Genomic DNA, 18,663 nt, shown 5'->3' on the forward strand with positions numbered 1-18,663 from the left:
ATGTATTTTATGTTTTTTGTTTTTGTTTTTTTTCTTTTTTCTTTTTTTTTATTAGGGGAAGTGTGAAGGTGGTACCAATTATAGAAAAACTGAGGAATCCAGGATGGTTTGGGCATGTGAAAAGAAGACTGGAAGAATATATGGAAAACGGTATTAATTTAGAAGTGGGAAAGTAAGAGAAGTGTTGGAAAAGAACTAGATGGATGGATGTTATACCAAATGATCTGATTAGCTGTGGAGTTTATGAAGCACTGCTTCAAGACAGACTGGAATGAAGAAGGACTTGAAGAGCCAACCCCATATAGATGGGACTAAGGCTAGAAGAAGAAGAAGAAGAAATGTATGTTTTATCTTATCGGTGTTATCTGTAATTGGCCTTCTGCCTGAACAGAGGCTGGTACGGACAATCTCATAAACACTAATGGATTGAGTAATAACAAATATGAGTAGTCCCATTGTATCCAAAGGAGCTGCTCATGTGTGTCAAGTTACTTACTCCTATTAGTTTTTGTGATATTGATGCCTAGGGAGGTTTCTGTGAGGTTAAATGGAGTGGGGAATGATAGGATGTTTTTGCAGTTCACCTCCCTCCATTAGAATTTAGGGTGATGGAGAGAAGTTTTCCATTCTTTTCATCCCAAAGCAAAAAGCAGAGGGAATTATATGGTCCAAAGACTGCAAACACAACATATGTGCAAAGTAATCTCAAAGACTACTGAGCAACATTGCACAAACCCCTTTGACAACTACATCCTGCCAGGTAGAAGCACACACAGATCATTAATATATTTAAAATAAGAATTCGTGAACACCCTCTACACAATGTAGGCATCATTTTTGTTGAAACCAGGGCTAAAGTGAGGCCTGATCCAACTCCCCTTAAAGTCAATGGAAGTGGGATTAGGCTCAAAAAGAACAAGATAACACTAAGGTACCCTTCCCCATTCAAAATGATTAATCTGTATTTCTTGCTGAAATTTCCCTGAGTATTACATTGATTGACTGCTGCTCTGCATTTTGTGTAGCTGCTTACACTACTATTTGATTTAATACATGGATTTTGCACTCATTTTGCAATGGGGTAAATGACATAGCAACAGTGGGTTGTGCCCTTAGTGTGCGCTTTATTATTTCTCCTAACAAGATTAGATGGAATCGGCCTTTGCTGCTGTACTGATGGCTGGAACTAGCCATCATCATTACTTGAGTCACATTGACTTCAAACACATTTCTCCAACACGAATAGTTTAGAATTCATGAAGTGATTTCCATTAAAATAGTATGTTAATTTCAATGTTGATGGTTACAGTTTATTGAACAAAGGGAACAAGCACGTGGCAGTGGCCTGTATGTGCTATAAAACATCAAATGCACTGGTGTAAAATATTTTATGAAACATCATAAGCATTTCACATCTTACATTAATTTGATTCCACATTTGCTTTATATGTATTTATCTGATTCTTTGGTAAAAAATTTCGTGTCAATTTAATACATATATATATATATAAACTAATGCTCCTCCCTCCCCATTTTCAGTAAGTACAATAATGTACACAATAAGCCCTAGACTCTTAATCATCTGACCTGATTGTAGATTTCTCCTGGGTTTGACCAGCAGTAAAAAGGCCTGCAACAATTCTCCAATAGGCTCATTCATGTCATTTTATTAAATTACTGAGCGTCTCTGCCCGTGACGAGATTCGCCCAGCTGCTACGATCTCATCCACCGAACCGCAGGCCCATTTGGGATTATCGCGAAAGACAGTTTTGCGACCTCCACAAAAAAAATAACCCAGACCTCGAGGGGGAAGACTCCTTGTCGAAAATGCGGCATTTAACGGACCGCTCTCGGGTGCTTGCCACATCGCGTCTCCTTCGCGCTGCCACAGCCAGCCACCCCGCTGCAATCCGCGGAGCGGAGGAAGCGGAGGCGTGAAGAAGGGAAAACAAACCCCTCCCGCTGCCGCGGTGCATTGGCGGCGCGGGGAGCAGCTGAGCCGGCCGGCGGCGCGGATTCGCTGCCGGGAGCTCTTTAACCCTGCCCAGCTGACGGGCCGCCGCCGGCTTGGGAGCGCGATGGAGGTGCAGGTTGCGCCCCGGAGAGCCTGGGACGACTTCTTCCCCGGCGTCGAGCGCTTCGCCCGGCCGGATTTCAGAGACGTGTCCAAATGGAACAACAGGGTGGTCAGCAACCTGCTCTATTACCAGACCAATTACCTGCTGCTGGCTGCCGCGGTCATCTCCGTCGTGGGGTGAGTCTGCCTCTCCTGCGCGGGAGGGGTGGGTAGCAAAAGGGGCGCCCCCTTCCTCCCCCCGCTCCCCCCATCTGCGCTGCCCGGCGCGGAGCTCAGGGTTTGGCCTCCTGCGACTCGCAAAGGGCTGGGCCGGGCCGGGGGGTCCCGGCTGGATGCTGGGTCCTGCAGGCTATGGAGGTCGCTGCTCCCTGGGCCGCTGTGTGGACAGACGCGGTCGCAAAGCGGGCTGTAGGGTCAGGACGCTGGCGGCCGTGCCCGTGTGTCCCCCACGCCGCGCCGGCAGCTCCCTGCCTGGGCAGGGCTGGCCGAGGAGGCCGCCCAGGTGTCCGGGCCCCAGCGCCGTTCTCGGCGGTTTCTGAGATCCGCTTCTTATTCCCCACCCGGTGGGCCTGCGACAGCCGCCGGAGCAGCGGAGGCGAAATGGACCCTGCAAGGACTTGGCTGTGTTGAGGGAGGGAGCAAACCTCCTTGGGTTTCAAATTTTAAACCAGCAGAGTTGGTTCTGTTCACCTGGAATAGCTGAGAAAGGGTGTAAGTCAGTGGAAGGTGTGGCTTCCTTTTTACAGCACAGTTATGTGGTAGGAGTCCTAAAACAGCTCCTCCCTCTGCTCCCCACCCCCCAATCTCCCCTTTCTGGGGGTGCTGCTGTGTGTGGGGGGGTAGAGAGCGAGAGGCTTGTTTGGGAGACCTAAATCGTTTAAATTTTTTGTTTTATGTTAAGTTTTAATGTGCTCAGTCTCAAAAAACAACACTGAGTTTAGGAACTGGCTGCTGTGTAGCTCTCTGCTTAACTCTCTGCTTTTCCTCTTAAAAATAAAACCACTTCCTCTGCAGTGATGTGCTTTCTGCTTAAAGGGTTACCAGCCAGAGAGCAGAATCGGACAAGTTGAAATGTAGAAAGTGTGGTTGGCTGTTGATAGGCTTTTTGTGTGTGTGTTGTTTTTTCTTCTCTTCTCTTCCGCCCTCCCTCCCCCCAAACTTCAGGGGACCAATTTTGTTCAGTCATGGTATTGCATCTGCTGTGTCTGAGGTCAGGATAGGGCTCCAGGTCTGTGGAGGTGGAGCAGGATCAGTTCCTGGAGCAGTCAGTGCTGGAAGTCTGATGATAAGAGCAGGATTGTTTTGCACATGGGGGGTCTCATTCGGGTATCGGTGTACTCTCTGAGCACAACTGCACCATGGCGCCCTTCTGCTCCTGGAGAAAGTATGGAGACTAAACATTTTACCCCTTTCTGATGGGGATCTGGCGTGGCTCCCTCTCGAGTATTGCTGTAAGACTTGTGTTAAGGTGTTTTAGAAGCAAATGCAGAAAATAGTGATAATGGGGGTGGGGACCTCTTAATCTTCCAACCAAACCATTTGCAATTATCATGTCCAGGCAGGTAAAATAGCAACACTTATCTGAATCCAGAGCACTTAAATAGTGAATTGGGGGTGGTGAGGATCATCTGTTTTGTCTGAATCAGGTCTGACTTTAAGCCTATGAGCCAGGGCACCATCTCATTTATATAGCATGTTGTAAAGATGCCAGCTTGTTCATTTAAAACATTAAACCAGAAAGAAAACTTGCTAAAGTGAAGAACCTACATCCAGTCAGACTCCTTGAGGCCATTAACACACACTGCCTAATCTGAAGCCCCCTGAAAGCTGACAATACATTTTTTTTTTCAATTGACATCAATTAACTTTGGATTAGACTTTGAGAGGTGAAGTACTCTTCATAAGTGGGTGATATTTCTACTCCGTATACTAGCTATGGAACTGGCACCATGGGATAGAATATCTTTGTCTTCTGCCTGCTCTAAGCTTGAAGGCTGCTGGTAACTGGGAGTTAGAGGGGTGTTGTATGGCCAAGAGATTAGAACGTGGGACTGGTAGGTAGGCAGGACTCCTGGGTTGTTTTCCCAGCTCTGTCACCTTGAGCAAGCTACTTGGTGCTTCTTTAAACACAAAGTTGCACTGGCTTACTTCGCTTTAGTCTACCCTTAACTATTGTCAGCATTCTTGCATAGTGATAATAGACAAGTAGTTTTAGTTTAGACTGGTGCAACATCTCACCGTTAGGTAAATCAGTGTAACTTTGTGTGTTGGCCAGGTGTGAGTTCTTCTCTACCTCATGTTGCTAACTAATGTTCAGTTCTGAAAGACAGATAACACACTAGTCAGAATGTACTTTGCAGCCAAGGATCTCAAAAGCACTATAAACTGTTGCCACCTCAACTTGAACCTGTTTGGTCTCCTCAATCATTTCCCTACCAGATATACAATACTCAAATTCTCAATCTTCTAGAATAAGGATTATCTACGTGTAACTGGGGGGGAAAAAAATATTACCAATTTTTCTGTCTGTGTGTGTGTATGTGTTGAATCTGCCAATAAAAAACATTGCACAGATCCAGAACAGTTAATGTTATGGATGTTTAGTTTTCAAAAATAATTCCTGAAGTGAAAACACCAGGATAAGGCACATCTGGCGTCTGAGATCTTCTTGCTCCTGAGTTATGATCCGTACTGTGTGAAGACTTTGCGTCCTAGGAGTGCTGATGCTGCCGCCATTGAATGGAATAGCAAAAGTCCCTTATTTTAGCAAAGATCAAGCCCTAATGGGGAAACGTCCATACTTCTGGGTGTGTATTACATAAAGCTGACCTTTTTAATGGGGGACAGATTGTGGCTAACTTCACCAATTCAAATACTGAGTGTGCTGAGCGGGGAAACTAAAGAAAGCTCTGCCGATAAGTCATAGAGTTAGTCATTTGTCTAAATTCTCCATGCTTAACTGTTCACTGGGCAGCAATCCAGTACTGCATCATGGCTCTACATCTTCTAGAAAACCCTCTCAAATATGAGATTTAACTTATAAAAACACTTGTGTAAGGCTGCAGCGACAGGATTCTGCAAAAAGGCCATTGCAGTGTGCCAAATTCTTTCTCTCTCAACAAGGCTAAATTTGCCCCATGGTCAGATCTGTTTAGAGTAGCCTAACTCATCTCATTCAAGCTGGGTGTGTCTTGTAACCCTGGGCTGTTTGACTTCTACACTGTAATAGTTTGGCAGTTGTGGTGGTAGTGTTGGGCAACGTGATCAGCATTACTTAGGAATTGTGTGTCTTACACATTGCTAGTAAGACCGTAAAACCATAAAACCCCTCTTTTATGGTTGTAAATTGAATCTGACAAGATGGAAACTCATTAGACTTCCAACCACAAGTGAAAACAACGAGGAGTCCTTGTGGCACCTCCAAGACTAATTTATTGGGACATACAAGCCAAGCAAGCCCTAAGATACAACTGCATTTGCTCCAATCCCTCAGACAGAGACAAACACATACAGGATCTCTATCAAGCATTCTTAAAACTACAGTACCCACCTCGGGAAGTGAAGAAACAGATTGACAGAGCCAGAAGGGTACCCAGAAGTCACCTACTACAGGACAGGCTCAACAAAGAAAGTAACAGAAGGCCACTAGCCATTGCCTACAGCCCCCAACTAAAACCTCTTCAGCACATCATCAGGAATTGACCACCAATCCTGGAGGATGATCCCTCACTCTTACAGACCTTGGGAGACAGGTCAGTCCTTGCTGGGAGACAGGCCAGTCCTCGCTTAAAGACAGGCCCCCCAACCTGAAGCAAATACTCACCAGCAACTACACCCCACACAACAGAAACACTAACCCAGGTACCAATCCCTGCAACAAAACCTGTTGCCAACTCTGTCCGTATATCTATTCAAGGGACGCCATCATAGGACCTAACCACATCAGCCACGCCATCAGGGGCTCATTCACCTGCACATCTACCAATGTGATATGTGCAATCGTGTCAGCAATGCCCCTCTACCGTGTACATTGGCCAAACCGGACACTCTCTAAGCAAAAGAATAAATGGACACAAATCAGACATCAAGAATTAACATTCAAAAACAAGTAGAAGAGCATTTCAATCTCCCTGGACACTCAATAACAGACTTAAGTGGCCATTCTTCAACAAAAAAACAGACTTCAGTGAGAAACTGCAGAACTGGAATTAATTTGCAAACTTGACACCATCAAATTAGGCCTGAATAAAGACTGGGAGTGGCTGGGTCACTACAAAATAATTTTCCCTCGGATATTCACCCCTTCTTATCAACTGTTGGGAATGGGCCACATCCACCCTGATTTGAATTGGCCTAGTTAGCACTGACCCCCCACTTGGTAAGGCAACTCCCATCTTTTCATGTGCTGTATACTTATACCTGCCTACTGTATTTTTCACTCCATGCATGTGATGAAGTGGGTTTTAGCCCACAAAAGCTTATGCCCAAATAAATTTGTTAGTCTCTAAAGTGCCACAAGGACGCCTCATTGTTTTTGCTGATACAGACTAACACAGCTACCCCTCTGAAATATCCAGTGAGTACAGGATACCTCTACCTGCGATAAGGAGCTGTATATATTTGTATCCCTTATGCTGAGCACACTGTGTAAAACTGCAATATTACCTCTGTATAGCTTTCCCCTAGTTTAATAGAGAATTCATGTGGTACTGAACCATCTGAACACTAATCCTATTCCATAAAAGCTACCACTGTGTGTGTGGTAGTCCCAGATGGCAAAGTATAAAGGCCACTAAGTAATCAGCCTATTATATGGGCACACCCTGTGTGACATTTAAAAAGAAAAATCCTGCGACCAACATGGCTACAACAACACTGCATTTAAAAACAAAAAAATCCTTCATGTGTGAGGTCCCGTCCCCGTTCCCCCCTCCTCCCCCCCCGGACTAAATAGAAAATTGTGAATCCAGAAACTAGAAGCTAACATTTCTTGGCTATAGTTGTTGTTTACGTGTACAATAAAAGTGCCAGTGGGAATGAATCACAGTGCTGTTCTGTGTTAAAACACATTGTAGACAGTAACTTGATTTTTCAAGGCTGGACTTACACAGCAACATAGCTCCATATTAAGACTCTCTCTCTCCCACTGAATCCCTGTAGCTATTCCAAGATATTAAATATCCCATTAGTGCTCCAAAATCAATAGGAATTGGGTGCTTAACTGTCCTTTGTTGTTAATTTGTATTTCAGCAGGAGCTCCAGGGCCCCGTTGTTTTAGGTGCTTTACAAACAGACCAAAAAAATAACCCCAAAGATCTAAAAATATCTTCTAAAACATTCAACTATAGATCGGTCCTATCATGAAGATTGTAGAGTGTTTGTTTTATTCTGATCAGAGTTATAGAAATATAGGGCTGAAAGGGACCTCAAAGAGGTCATTTATTCCATCCCTGTGCACTGAGGCAGGATCAGGTATACCTAGACAATCCCTGCATCCTAGTGGGGGACTCCCACTCTGGCAGGAGAATGGAATCTTGCCTAATAGATTTCTATGCCTTACTGATGCTGCTTTACTAAAAGTCAAATCACTGCGTATTCAGATAAACTTGCACAGTATTTTGGAACTTGTTTGCCATGCACATCAAATGCTTAAATTTTAGCTACTAGAGCCTTCCCAGTGTAAAAATTGCTATAAAAGCTGATCGTGTAAAATGAGCTAGGCATCCCAGAGTCCCTCCTGTGTTAGTCAACAGCTATCTCCGTTCTGTTGTAGCTGTGTGTCCCAGGATATGGGACAAGGTGGGTAACGTAATATCTTTTTAGTGGACCAGCTTCTGTTTGTGTGAGAGAGACTAGTTTTCCAGCTACGTAGAGCTCTTCTTCAGATCTGGGAAATATATTTACCTGTGACACTTAGTACAAGATCAAACAGCACATACTTTAGCATAAGAAGTTAGAATATTTGTTTTCATCTTAGTACATTTCCCAAATTCCAGACCCGACAAAGAGCTCTGTGGAGCTTGAAAACTTGTCTTGCTCACCAACAGACGCTGGTCCAAGAAAATATATTACCTCACCCACCTTGTCTCTCTGTTCTGATATGGCTTAATCGTCTGCTTACCTGCAGCCTCATGTTGTGATTTTACCACCTCCATCCCCCAGTCCTTTGATTCTTCTTTTTTTCCCCTTCCATTAGCTTACTGCACAGTCATTCAAATTGACAAACAGCTTTAGTCTTCTCTCCCCCTGCCCCACATTAGTTGATTGATTTATAGTTGGAATAATTCCCTGTGTAAGATGATCACTCCAAAGTGGCAAAATTAACTTGGGCTTAGATAGAGACTGGGAGTGGATGGGTCATTGTGCAGAGTGAAACTATTTCCCCATGTTTATTTCCCACCCCTACCCCCTTGGCTGTTCCTTGGGTGTTCTTGTCAGCTGCTGGAGGTGGTCCACCTTGATTATCACCACAAGGTTTTTTTTCCCCCACCCTCCTGCTGGTGATGGCTCACCTTGGGTGATTGCTCTCCTTGCAGTGTGTACGGTAACACCCATTGTTTCACGTTCTCTGTGTCTATAAAATCTCCCCACTGTATTTTCCTCTGAAGGCATCAGATGAGGTGAGCTGTAGCTCACGAAAACTTATGATCAAATGTTAGTCTCTAAGGTGCCACAAGTCCTCCTTTTTCTTTTTGCAAATACAGTCTAACACGGCTGCTACTCTGAAACCTGACTTTATTTTTAATGGCTTGGAGGAGTTGGGCTATTAAAAAAAAAAAAAAAAAAAAAAAAAAACTGGAATGGCAAAAACAGTGAGGGTGAGCAACGCTTCCATTTTGTCGCTTTAAAAAATAAATAGATCCGTATTCAATAGAGTTAGCTGCCTCTATGACAAAGCAAAATTTGGGAAGCATTGGAGGGAATGGTGTCTAGTGGCCCTAGCAGAGGGATGTTGGAAGCTGGTCTCCTGGATTCTGTTCCTAGATGGTGTTTCAGTAGCGGTTTCATGTTCGCAAAAAGAAAAGGAGTACTTGTGGCACCTTAGAGACTAACCAATTTATTTGAGCATGAGCTTTCGTGAGCTACAGCTCACTTCATCAGATGCATACGGTATGCATCTGATGAAGTGAGCTGTAGCTCACGAAAGCTCATGCTCAAATAAATTGGTTAGTCTCTAAGGTGCCACAAGTACTCCTTTTCTTTTTGCGAATACAGACTAACACAGCTGTTACTCTGAAAGGTTTCATGTTTGTGAAGCTTTGAGATCTCAGGATGCTAGCGGTTACTGAAATGTTAAATAGACTTAGTTCACCCAGGAGTAACACATCTGTGGTAACTCATAAGGGTTGGAAATGTACTATCTCTGTTCTCATGCTTGTTTATAGGGTTGCCAACTTTCTCCTCGCACAAAACTGAACACCTCTGCCCCGCCCCCCACTCGCTCCATCTCCACCTCCCTCTATCACTTGCTGCCCACCCTCCCTTACTCTCTCATTTTCACTGGGCTAGCTCAGGGGGTTTGGGTGTGGGAGGGGGTGAGGGCTTCAGCTGGGGATCAGGGATTTGGGGTGCAGGAAAGGGCTCCAGGCTGGGGGAGCCAAGGGGTTCAGTGTATGAGGGGGTCTGGGCTGAAGTAGAAGGTTGGGTGAGGGAGGGGGTGCAGGCTCTGGGCAGGGGGTGTAGGTTCCAGGGTGGGGCTAGAAATGAGGGGTTCAGGGTGCAGGAGGGGGCTCCAGACTGGGGCAGAGGGTGGGGGAGAGATGAGAGCTCTGGCTGGGGGTGCAGACTCAGGGGTGGGGCTGGGGATTTGGGGTGCAGGAGGGTGCTCAAGGCAGGGACTGAGGGGTTCAGAGGGTGAGGGAGCTCAGGGCAGGGGGTTGGGGTGTGGGGCTGGGGTCAGGGGTATGGGTTCTGGGCAGCGCTTACCTCAAGCAGCTCCCAGAAGCAGCAGCATGTCCCCCCTCTGGCTCCTACGCTGTGGCACAGCCAGGTGGCTCTGCATGCTGTCCCGGTCGCATGCGCCACCCCTGCAGCTCTCATTAACTGCGGTTCCTGGCCAATGGGAGCAACAGAGCTGGCACTTTGGGCGGGGGCACTGCTTGGAGATCCCTTGCTGCCTCTACACCTTAGGAGCCAGAGGGAGTACATGCCACTGCTTCTGGGAGCCACATGGATCTCAGGTAGGGAAGGAGCCTGCCAGCCCTGCTGCGCCACCGACTGGATTTTTAACAGCCTGGTCAGCAGTGTTGACCAGAGCTGCCAGGGTCCCTTTTTGACCGGGCGTTCAGGTCAGACACCTGGCAACCCTACTTTCTTAAACGTAAAGGACCAAATTTTGCCATCGGTTAAACCTATGCAAACTGTACTGGCTTCAGTGAGACTGCATAGATGTAACTGAGGGAAGAATTGTGCAGTCTTGAAATAACTCATAAGTGAGTAAAGCAGCACTATGCCTGCTCATTTACTGGAATGTGGGTCGGGGGGAGAACACAGGCATAACTTCCTTGGGCCTCTAGAGAAAGGGTGTGTATCTCTCATGTATTCCCTCTAAACAAATATATTCTGTTGAGGGTGAGCCTAGTCAGTCATGAGGCAGTTAGCAAAAAGCTCTGCTACGCAATAAGAAACACAGGTTCTGCCAGCATTTTAATAGAGACTTTCCTGCAGTAAGGTAGCATGTAAAACAAAACAAGCTGACAGGCGTGACCGCTACAAAGTAAAACACAGGCTCAATCTAGCTCTGTTCTTAAAGCATCCCCCCTTTAAAAGCTTGACTGAGGGCCACCTCTTGAACTGTCCTCGGCCTAGACTCATGTAGAGGAGGAAACTCACTGAAGCACTGTCTGCCATCCTTAATTTCCAAACCATGCTGGTGCTAGCCCACTGGGGGCCATCAGCAGGAATATTTTTGCCCCCAACACATACTAATAATTAACGGGGGCCTTAAGCAATTGTTTAGTCTGCTTATACCTAGTGCCGAGTCTTCTTACAAAAGGACTATTTGAACTCTTAGCCCAGCTGGCTAGTTTTTTTCAGTAGTTTTTTTTCTATTCCCTCTCCCTTGCAATACTGCTTAACGTCCTTCCTTGCCCTTCACCCAATCAGGCCTACCAGCCTGACAGCACAAATAAAGTCAATTCCCATATCTGTTTCCTTGCATTTCTTACTGCAGCTTCTATGAAAGCAAACACTGTCTCAGAAAGAAGGCAGAGGGGTACTTCCTGTAATGATGAGACTACAGAGAGATTCCATCTCTAAATGGCTGGCTTTTCCCAACTGATTTGTTCCATTCTCTGCTGGACCCAGACCTCTGGCTCACTCCTTCTTCATCCTAGAAAGGAATGCAACATCCACTTGGCATGCTGTTGGTTCTGGGCTCTTTGTACTTCCTCTTGACACTGTGTGTTATTCCTGCCTTAATTTCTCTGTGGGAAACGAGAACTAGTTGTTGCCTTCTACCCAAGCTTCTGGTTTTCAAGTTGTCTGAGCAACCTAAAACTCATTGCCACAGTGCTGCTGCCGTATTAGATGCCTTTTAAAATGTTTGAGATGCCTAATAAACCTTTCAAAGGAGAACTGTATTTAGAAAGTATCTAGTCTCTGCAAGTTTGGAAGACTTCAATCTAGGCTTCAAACTTGAGGTCTGGGAAGTCACTATCAGACTGTGATAAGAGATATATATCTAAGCAAGGCCACAACAGTACTTCCTGTGCTGTTGAAGGGAAACTTCCAGGACACCACTTTAAGAGACTGCATATAGGTCAATATATCGCCTATTCTCAGATACAAGCACAAAAGCATGCAGTACCTGGTGCTCCCTCATTACCTTAATCATGAACTGCTTATCATTCACTTGCGCAGCCCATGCTCTGCTGAGTGTTGGGGTGTGATACTGCTTTAGCACGCTGCTGCCATTCTACAGACAGACAAGCAGTGGGTTGGTGTAGCTCATCCCAGAGACGGATTCTGATGATTTTCTTAAAGATAGCCCTGACATCAGAGGAGATGCTTCAGATTTACAATGCTGTAAAAAAAAAAATCTGGCCCTTCGGAAAGCAATTCTGAACCTCACAATCTACAGAACTAATTGTTCTACTTTGGGATGGGAGGAAGTATTCTCAAAGAATACCTATTACCCAATCACTGGTATTGGATAAATGCTGCAAAGAACTCAAACCTATGCTCCAGAACGCAATATCTAGGTTTAACCTAATGAGCAGCAGCTCCACTGCAGGTTGTTGGCATCTGTAACAGGACCCTCCTGTCACTTACTCTGCTATTTTGGACTAAGCTGAAAACCTGACTGTTCACAAGTTCAGAGGCAAAATATTCTACCTGGAAAACTAGGATTGTCCTGATCAGTCTTCCCTTAAATCAGGGGGTGCATTAAATATAGCAGATATCTAGAAAGTGATCACAAGTCTGACTTACACTCTCAGGTAGCAGAAGGCAGCCTTGGTGAAATATGCCAGCATTTGATGACTCCTCTCTGATGGAATTTATTTATTGTGAGGGTGATCCTGTTGTAGCACTGTGTGGGCAGGAAGCAGTACTGCATAATGCAGATGGCTTTCAGAAACTGTTACAGGGAAAATGGCATAAAAGAGACATCCAAGATTGAATTCAGCAGTATTGGGGAATCTGAACCACATGGCTCACAACATGAATATTCATGTTCTTTGGACAGCTTACTACTAATCTGCCTTTATGTGGCTCTGAATGATCTCATTTGATAGTTACACTCACTGCTTCTTTGTACTCTGCAATTCATCCCACTTCAGAAAGCATGTACTTCAGATTAACGCTTTCCTTGGGAAAGCTGACTTTTGGGATCACTTGCAGTGGTCTCTGCATCTGAGGAAGTTCAACTGCACAAACTCCCTAAAATACAATTTTAAAACATCTAGAGATTTGGTATGAACTACCTGTCAATATGGAGAAAAATATTCTTCCATTTAATGTTTGGACAGAAACTATTTATACAAACCCCCAATTTCTAAACTGGAAAAATAAATAAAAGCCTCTGAATGTTGAAGTGGAACAAATCAACTTTGCTACAAATGTTTAACTTGGGACAAGGCTCTACCTCCTGAACCCAAATCTAGTGACCGGCTACTGGCAAACTATTAAACAGACTAGGTCATTTCTCATAGAAGTTAACAAGGTTAATCCTCCTTGTGGAGGGGGAAAGGAGGTGTATTTAGACTTTTTTTAAAAATATATATATATATATATACAAGCACTTTGGTTCTGAAACATATAGTAGCATTACTAGTGTTGTCTGATCAGAAATCCTGCTGCAGCAGAGCACGGACTTAAAATAACTTCTGCCTGGAGTAACGCTGGTCACTTTTTCCAGCCTGGGAGCTTGAGACCGTTTTAACCTAAATATAGTCTGTGGTTGACTGCAAGACAAATGACTTAAATGTTGCAAACAGGCCTTCCCTATCAGAGTTCCTGTGTGCCTTGCTGGAGCTCAGACATGAATAACAGAAGCAGGTGGGCAGCTAACTTGCGTTTTTTATCTTTCAATCCAGTTGTCCCATCCTTGTTGGGACAGCTGACCTACAGAGGAAACTGGAGACGAGTTGTTTCAAACCAAAGTGATTTAGTTTTCCCCTTTCCCACAGAACCCTTTGTCAGAGTAGTGGATACAAATATTGCCAATGTCACTAGATAATGTGTACGAAATGGCTCTTCATTTTTGTTGGACATTAAGGACAGACTATAAATGCTACCATATGCTACTGCAGTTGTCCAACGGGATGAGCCAAGCTTAGTGCTGATGTAAGTGTGGGCAGGTCACCTAGCTTTAGTGTTGCATCTGGTTATGTCTGAGATGAATTATGGCCTGAAATACTGGAATTGTTATAGTAGGGATGACCCCCATTTGACAGTGGCAAATCAGGATCATCTTGGTCATAAGAACTGTTCTGTTTGTAACTGTGGGCTTAAAACAAACAAAGTACTTCACACAATGCACAGTCAACCTGTGGAAGTCATTCCCAGGGGATGTTTTGAAGGCCAAAAGTATAAATGGCTCAAAAAAGAATTAGCCATTGATGGACCTATCCTCCATAAGCTTATCTATTACCCAAGATGGTCAGGGATTCAACACCATATTCCAGGTGAACCATAACCTCCAACTGATGGAAGCTGAGACTGGATGATTGCCCTGTTCTGTTCATTCCCTCTGAAGCATCTGGCACTGGCCATTGCCAATGTACTGGACAAGATAGTACATTGGTCTGACCTAGTGTGGTCATTCTTATGCATTAATAGACTAAGAGATTGCACTTCATAAGCAAAAATTAGTAGCAGGCTAAGCAAGTTATGGTTAGGGGAGGGGCAGAAAAAATGGCCTACACATAATTGAAGAGTGGTGAGAGCAGGTGGAGTTCCCACCCTACTCCAGATACTCCTAAACTCACTCCCATCCTGGAGTTTTGGTTGTCTAGTTGTCATAGTTCAGGACAACTGCATCTGTTTTTTTTCCCTCTATAGCCCAGCAAGGACACCCACTCTCAGGCAATGGCCAGGGAGCAAGAAGCCCTTCTTTGGAGACCCATGTCTCTCTCCATCCTGAGCAGAGCATTCCCAGGCTAAACAGTCCCACTGCCTTCACTGTGTTGTTCCAGCAAAAGACAGTCTGCCTAAGCACACCTGCTTTGTCTTTCTTCTCACTGTTATGGGGTAATTGCTCAGGATATGGTACCATAGCACTAACTGTGCAAGCCTATTCTTGGGATGTAAGATTATGGAGAAAACATAGTAAACAATACAAAAACCTACACACATGCTAATAAGTTTACCAGCAATTCCCCTGCCCACCAAATGTCTCTAACATGTGACCACAAGAGACCCCTCATACCAGTGCCCAAGTTCTTAAGTCTCACCTTAGAACTAACACTGTCTTATGGGGCCTCAGTAGGCCAAAGTTCTTCCAATCCTTCTCTAAGGACTGGGGTCCTGTCTGTTTGCAGCACCAGATAAAAGGCCCTGAGCCAGTTTAAAACCAGGCCATTTATCCAAAAATTCTTTGTTTGGAGAATCTAGTTGGAACAACAATATACAAACCTCTCGGGGGTTCTTCAAAGGGCTGATAACCAGAGAAAGTGCATGAACGTACCCAAAGTTGCATAGACTCACAATAACATACAAGCAATTGCATTTTAAATACAATAGGGCTTCAAAGGATTGAACTTAATTTAGTAATGTTAATTAAGGTCTGTCCAGTGTGTCTCCTCTATCACACGATCTGAAGTTGAATGTTCTGTTTCCAGTCTTGGCTTTCTTGCTGAACTGGGCTGTTTCTAGAACTTCCCTGCAGGACATCTGTCCTAGACCCTAGTTCCTTCTGACCCTGAGACGCACATGCTACCTGCAGTTTGCTGATGAAAGTAATTGCCCTACCTAGGGATACACACCACCTTGATTTGACACACGTGATATCTCTGCATCTCTCTTTCTTAGACTATATCTGAAGATGTAGAATACAAATAGAAGTCAAAGTCCCATTCTGCATAATATGGGGGGGGAGGGGGGAACAGGGAATGTAAATTAAACCTATCTGAAGCTCAAGGCAGTACAGTAGGTCATCACTAGCGTTTTTCACCTCCTGAAGACTAGGTTAGATCCTGTTCTAAGCCACAAATGGAGAAGACTGGTCCCAGCAAGTACTAGACCATCACGCTATCTGGCATGACTGTCCGTCTGCTGCTGCTCAGCAAAGGTCCAGGAGTGAAATGGGTGGGTGGCGTTGAGATGTGCTGATGGTGATGCCTTCAGGATTCTTTTTAGCCAGATGTGAGTTCCTTGCTTTCATGAGCACTGAACTCCTCCAAAAACCAGGGCAGGGGGAGAATAGTGTGTGTAAATACACATGAGAACAATACTAATTAAGCACATCACTTACCAATGGCTTGCGGTCTCTGCATGACAACATTATGGCTAACAAAGCGCGACATGTGAATGTCCGAAGCTGGCTGATAAGGGTTGTGAGGCACTGAAGCATAAGCCTTGTCAACTGTCTCCATCTTCTTAATCATGCAATAGGGAGACACTCAAGCTGAATGCGTAACTCATATGTTATAAAATGAAGATGTTGGTCAAACTTTCCCTCACTTTCTCCCCAGATTTCTGAGCCCACTGAACATGATCCTTGGTGGCACCATAGTGGTGCTGGTGTTCACAGGCTTTGTGTGGGCATCACACAACAAGGACATCCTTCGCAAGTTCAAGAAGCAGTACCCAACTGCGTTTGTGGTAGCCATCCTGCTGTCTAGTTACTTCTTGATATCCTATTTTGGAGGTGTCATGGTGTTCATATTTGGGATAACATTTCCTCTTCTGTGTAAGTATAGCTTTTCTCCCTCCCCTCCCCCCCCTTAATGACTAAAACTAAAAGCTCAAGTCTCTTCACTCTGAATTAACCCTTGGCTCCACTTAGTATATGAAATTTGAGGTTTTAAAAATGGTCCCAAAACAAATTTTATACAATTGACTTTCAAGGCTGCTAGCAAGTGAAACTTGAAGGAATCTGTTTTCCTTTTAAGAAATAAACTATACTGGAGGTAGACATATACTTACATGACTTCTTAAGCAGACCATATCAGTACATATGTGTTAGACTTTCAGCTTCCTACTTTTGGATGTCCGCTCATTTACAAAGTCATTCAAAGTGCTTTGAGAGATACTGAAGAGCTAAGTATTCAATGGGGGCATGTCAGTTAACAAACATGTATTTCTGTTCTTAGTGATATTTATCCATGCATCTCTGAGGCTTCGGAGCATAAAGAACAAACTGGAGAATAAAATGGAAGGAATAGGTTTGAAGAAGACCCCTATGGGCATAGTACTTGATGCCCTTGAACAGCAGGAAGAGAACATCAACAAACTGGCTGACTACATTGCTAAAGTGAAGGAATAAGATGCACATAATATGGCATTCTTACCTGTTGCAGGAATTTAGTTTCTATTTACTTTTGTCAAAGCTTGCTTTCAATTTGTCTGAGATGCACATACTGTATAGATTGAAAATGGCAAGATACAGGTATACAAAGCTATGCAGGGCTCCTCTAAGGCTGGGGAGGAGAGATTCACCTTTCTAGAGTATGGTAAAATGTCTTGGTATTGCATACATATGCACCAACTGTTTTTAAAGCACTTGTTTTCTGGCGGGGGAAACAAACATGAATTGCAGTCTCTGAACCTGTTCTTGGTAGCCAGTGTCATGTCTAAGTATTTATAATGCACTTCATTGGAGGAATGATATAGGGGTGGGGCTGTTTAGTGCACTACCAGTTGGCTAAAAATGTCACCAGACAAAAATCTGGCAGTCAGGACTGGCTGAAAGCTCTGCCAATAAAATTTTTTTTTCATTCCTTCTCTCTCCCCCCCCCCCCCCCCCCAAAAAAAAATCCTCTAGGGGGTGTCCTCCTGTCAGCTTACCTTTTCAAGCAGGTTATAGTCAAGCCATCTTATTATCTGAAGTAGCAAATGGAAAGAATAAATTGACCAGAGCACACAAGTCACCTCGCATGCTCCTAGTCTGTTCATAAAATGTAATATTTCTTATAGCAGGAGATCCAAGTCTAAATGGGCAACATATGTAAACTATATAGCTCCCTTGTCCAGCTCTGCCTACAAAGCACAGATGCAGATTTGACTGAATTCAGTAGGAGAGGCACATGTGTCTCCGAAGGTTATTATGAGCCTTAAATGTCTCTGACATCTTTGGCTCTCTTGAGGTCCATGAAAGCTTTTTTGCAATTGCCTTCAATAGAGCCACAATTTCACACTTACAAGGTGTGGGTTTTTGCAATTGGTTTCTTCTTTCTTTTAATACTTAAAAAAAAAAACCTGTGGACTGTAAGAATAGCTAGGAGACTATCTTATTTGGAGTTCTGGTTTTGTTTTGTTTTTTGTTTTAAAACTGTCCCTTGAGATTTTAGGACTTACCTCATTGTCCAAATTGTGCTCTGACTCTTCCTGTTTAAAGAAGACACTGGCTAAAACATACATCTTGCTAATTTATTCCACTTGTGGCTCTATTCAAGGGAAATAAGACCAGATTTCAGACTTGTAAATAAAAACAAATTACATGTTCTTAAAACCATTTCCAAATTCATGTAAGCAATTATTTTCAAGAGCTATTGTTACAAATAGCTTCAGTAAACTTCAGCTTGACTGCAGTCTGTGCTACCAAAACCATATGCATGGAAAAACTTATGCAGATTAACATAGTGTGTAACCATCAGTCTTGCATCTCTCCTCCCTTTTTTTATGAAGTATTTATCTGTAACTGACTTGATTTACATGGCAGGTACAGCAGATATCCCAAAAACCTCTTCAAAGTTCATGTGTATAAGACGCATGTGTGCACACACCTGGGGTCTCTTCCAAATGAATTGTTTTGGAGTCTGAACACCTCATTCCATGCAAATGTTCCAGAGTGATCAGTATTTATTAGAAGCTTCTTTACATGTATATTCCAGGGTAAGAAACCATGACCTGCTCCTTTATTATAGTACATTGTCTTAGCTTTTGATGAGTAATTCTTGCTACACTTACAGAAGAGATACTA

The 18,663-nt window shown here is 44.0% G+C and overlaps 1 protein-coding gene across 1 annotated transcript; it reads left to right on the plus strand.

Annotated features, from left to right (window-relative positions):
* Positions 1–1,986: 1,986 nt before the first annotated feature.
* On the plus strand, positions 1,987–17,483 carry ARL6IP5 (ARF like GTPase 6 interacting protein 5). The gene is made up of 3 exons (XM_077822599.1): positions 1,987–2,255; positions 16,214–16,431; positions 16,835–17,483. The coding sequence occupies exons 1-3, from the start codon at positions 2,080–2,082 to the stop codon at positions 17,005–17,007; spliced, it is 567 nt and encodes a 188-aa protein (XP_077678725.1). The 5' UTR covers positions 1,987–2,079; the 3' UTR covers positions 17,008–17,483.
* The last annotated feature ends 1,180 nt before the right edge of the window (positions 17,484–18,663 follow it).

The sequence above is a fragment of the Eretmochelys imbricata genome, chromosome 7 (assembly GCF_965152235.1).
Source record: "Eretmochelys imbricata isolate rEreImb1 chromosome 7, rEreImb1.hap1, whole genome shotgun sequence".
NCBI classification, from domain to species: domain Eukaryota; kingdom Metazoa; phylum Chordata; order Testudines; family Cheloniidae; genus Eretmochelys; species Eretmochelys imbricata.

Bases quoted from the DNA above. Each gene is read 5' to 3' on its own strand.
- ARL6IP5 (XM_077822599.1), top strand. From the start codon at position 2,080: ATGGAGGTGCAGGTTGCGCCCCGGAGAGCCTGGGACGACTTCTTCCCC. The intron at 2,256-16,213 runs GTGAGTCTGCCT...CTTTCTCCCCAG, and splicing joins GCGGTCATCTCCGTCGTGGG to ATTTCTGAGCCCACTGAACA. The intron at 16,432-16,834 runs GTAAGTATAGCT...TTCTGTTCTTAG, and splicing joins GATAACATTTCCTCTTCTGT to TGATATTTATCCATGCATCT.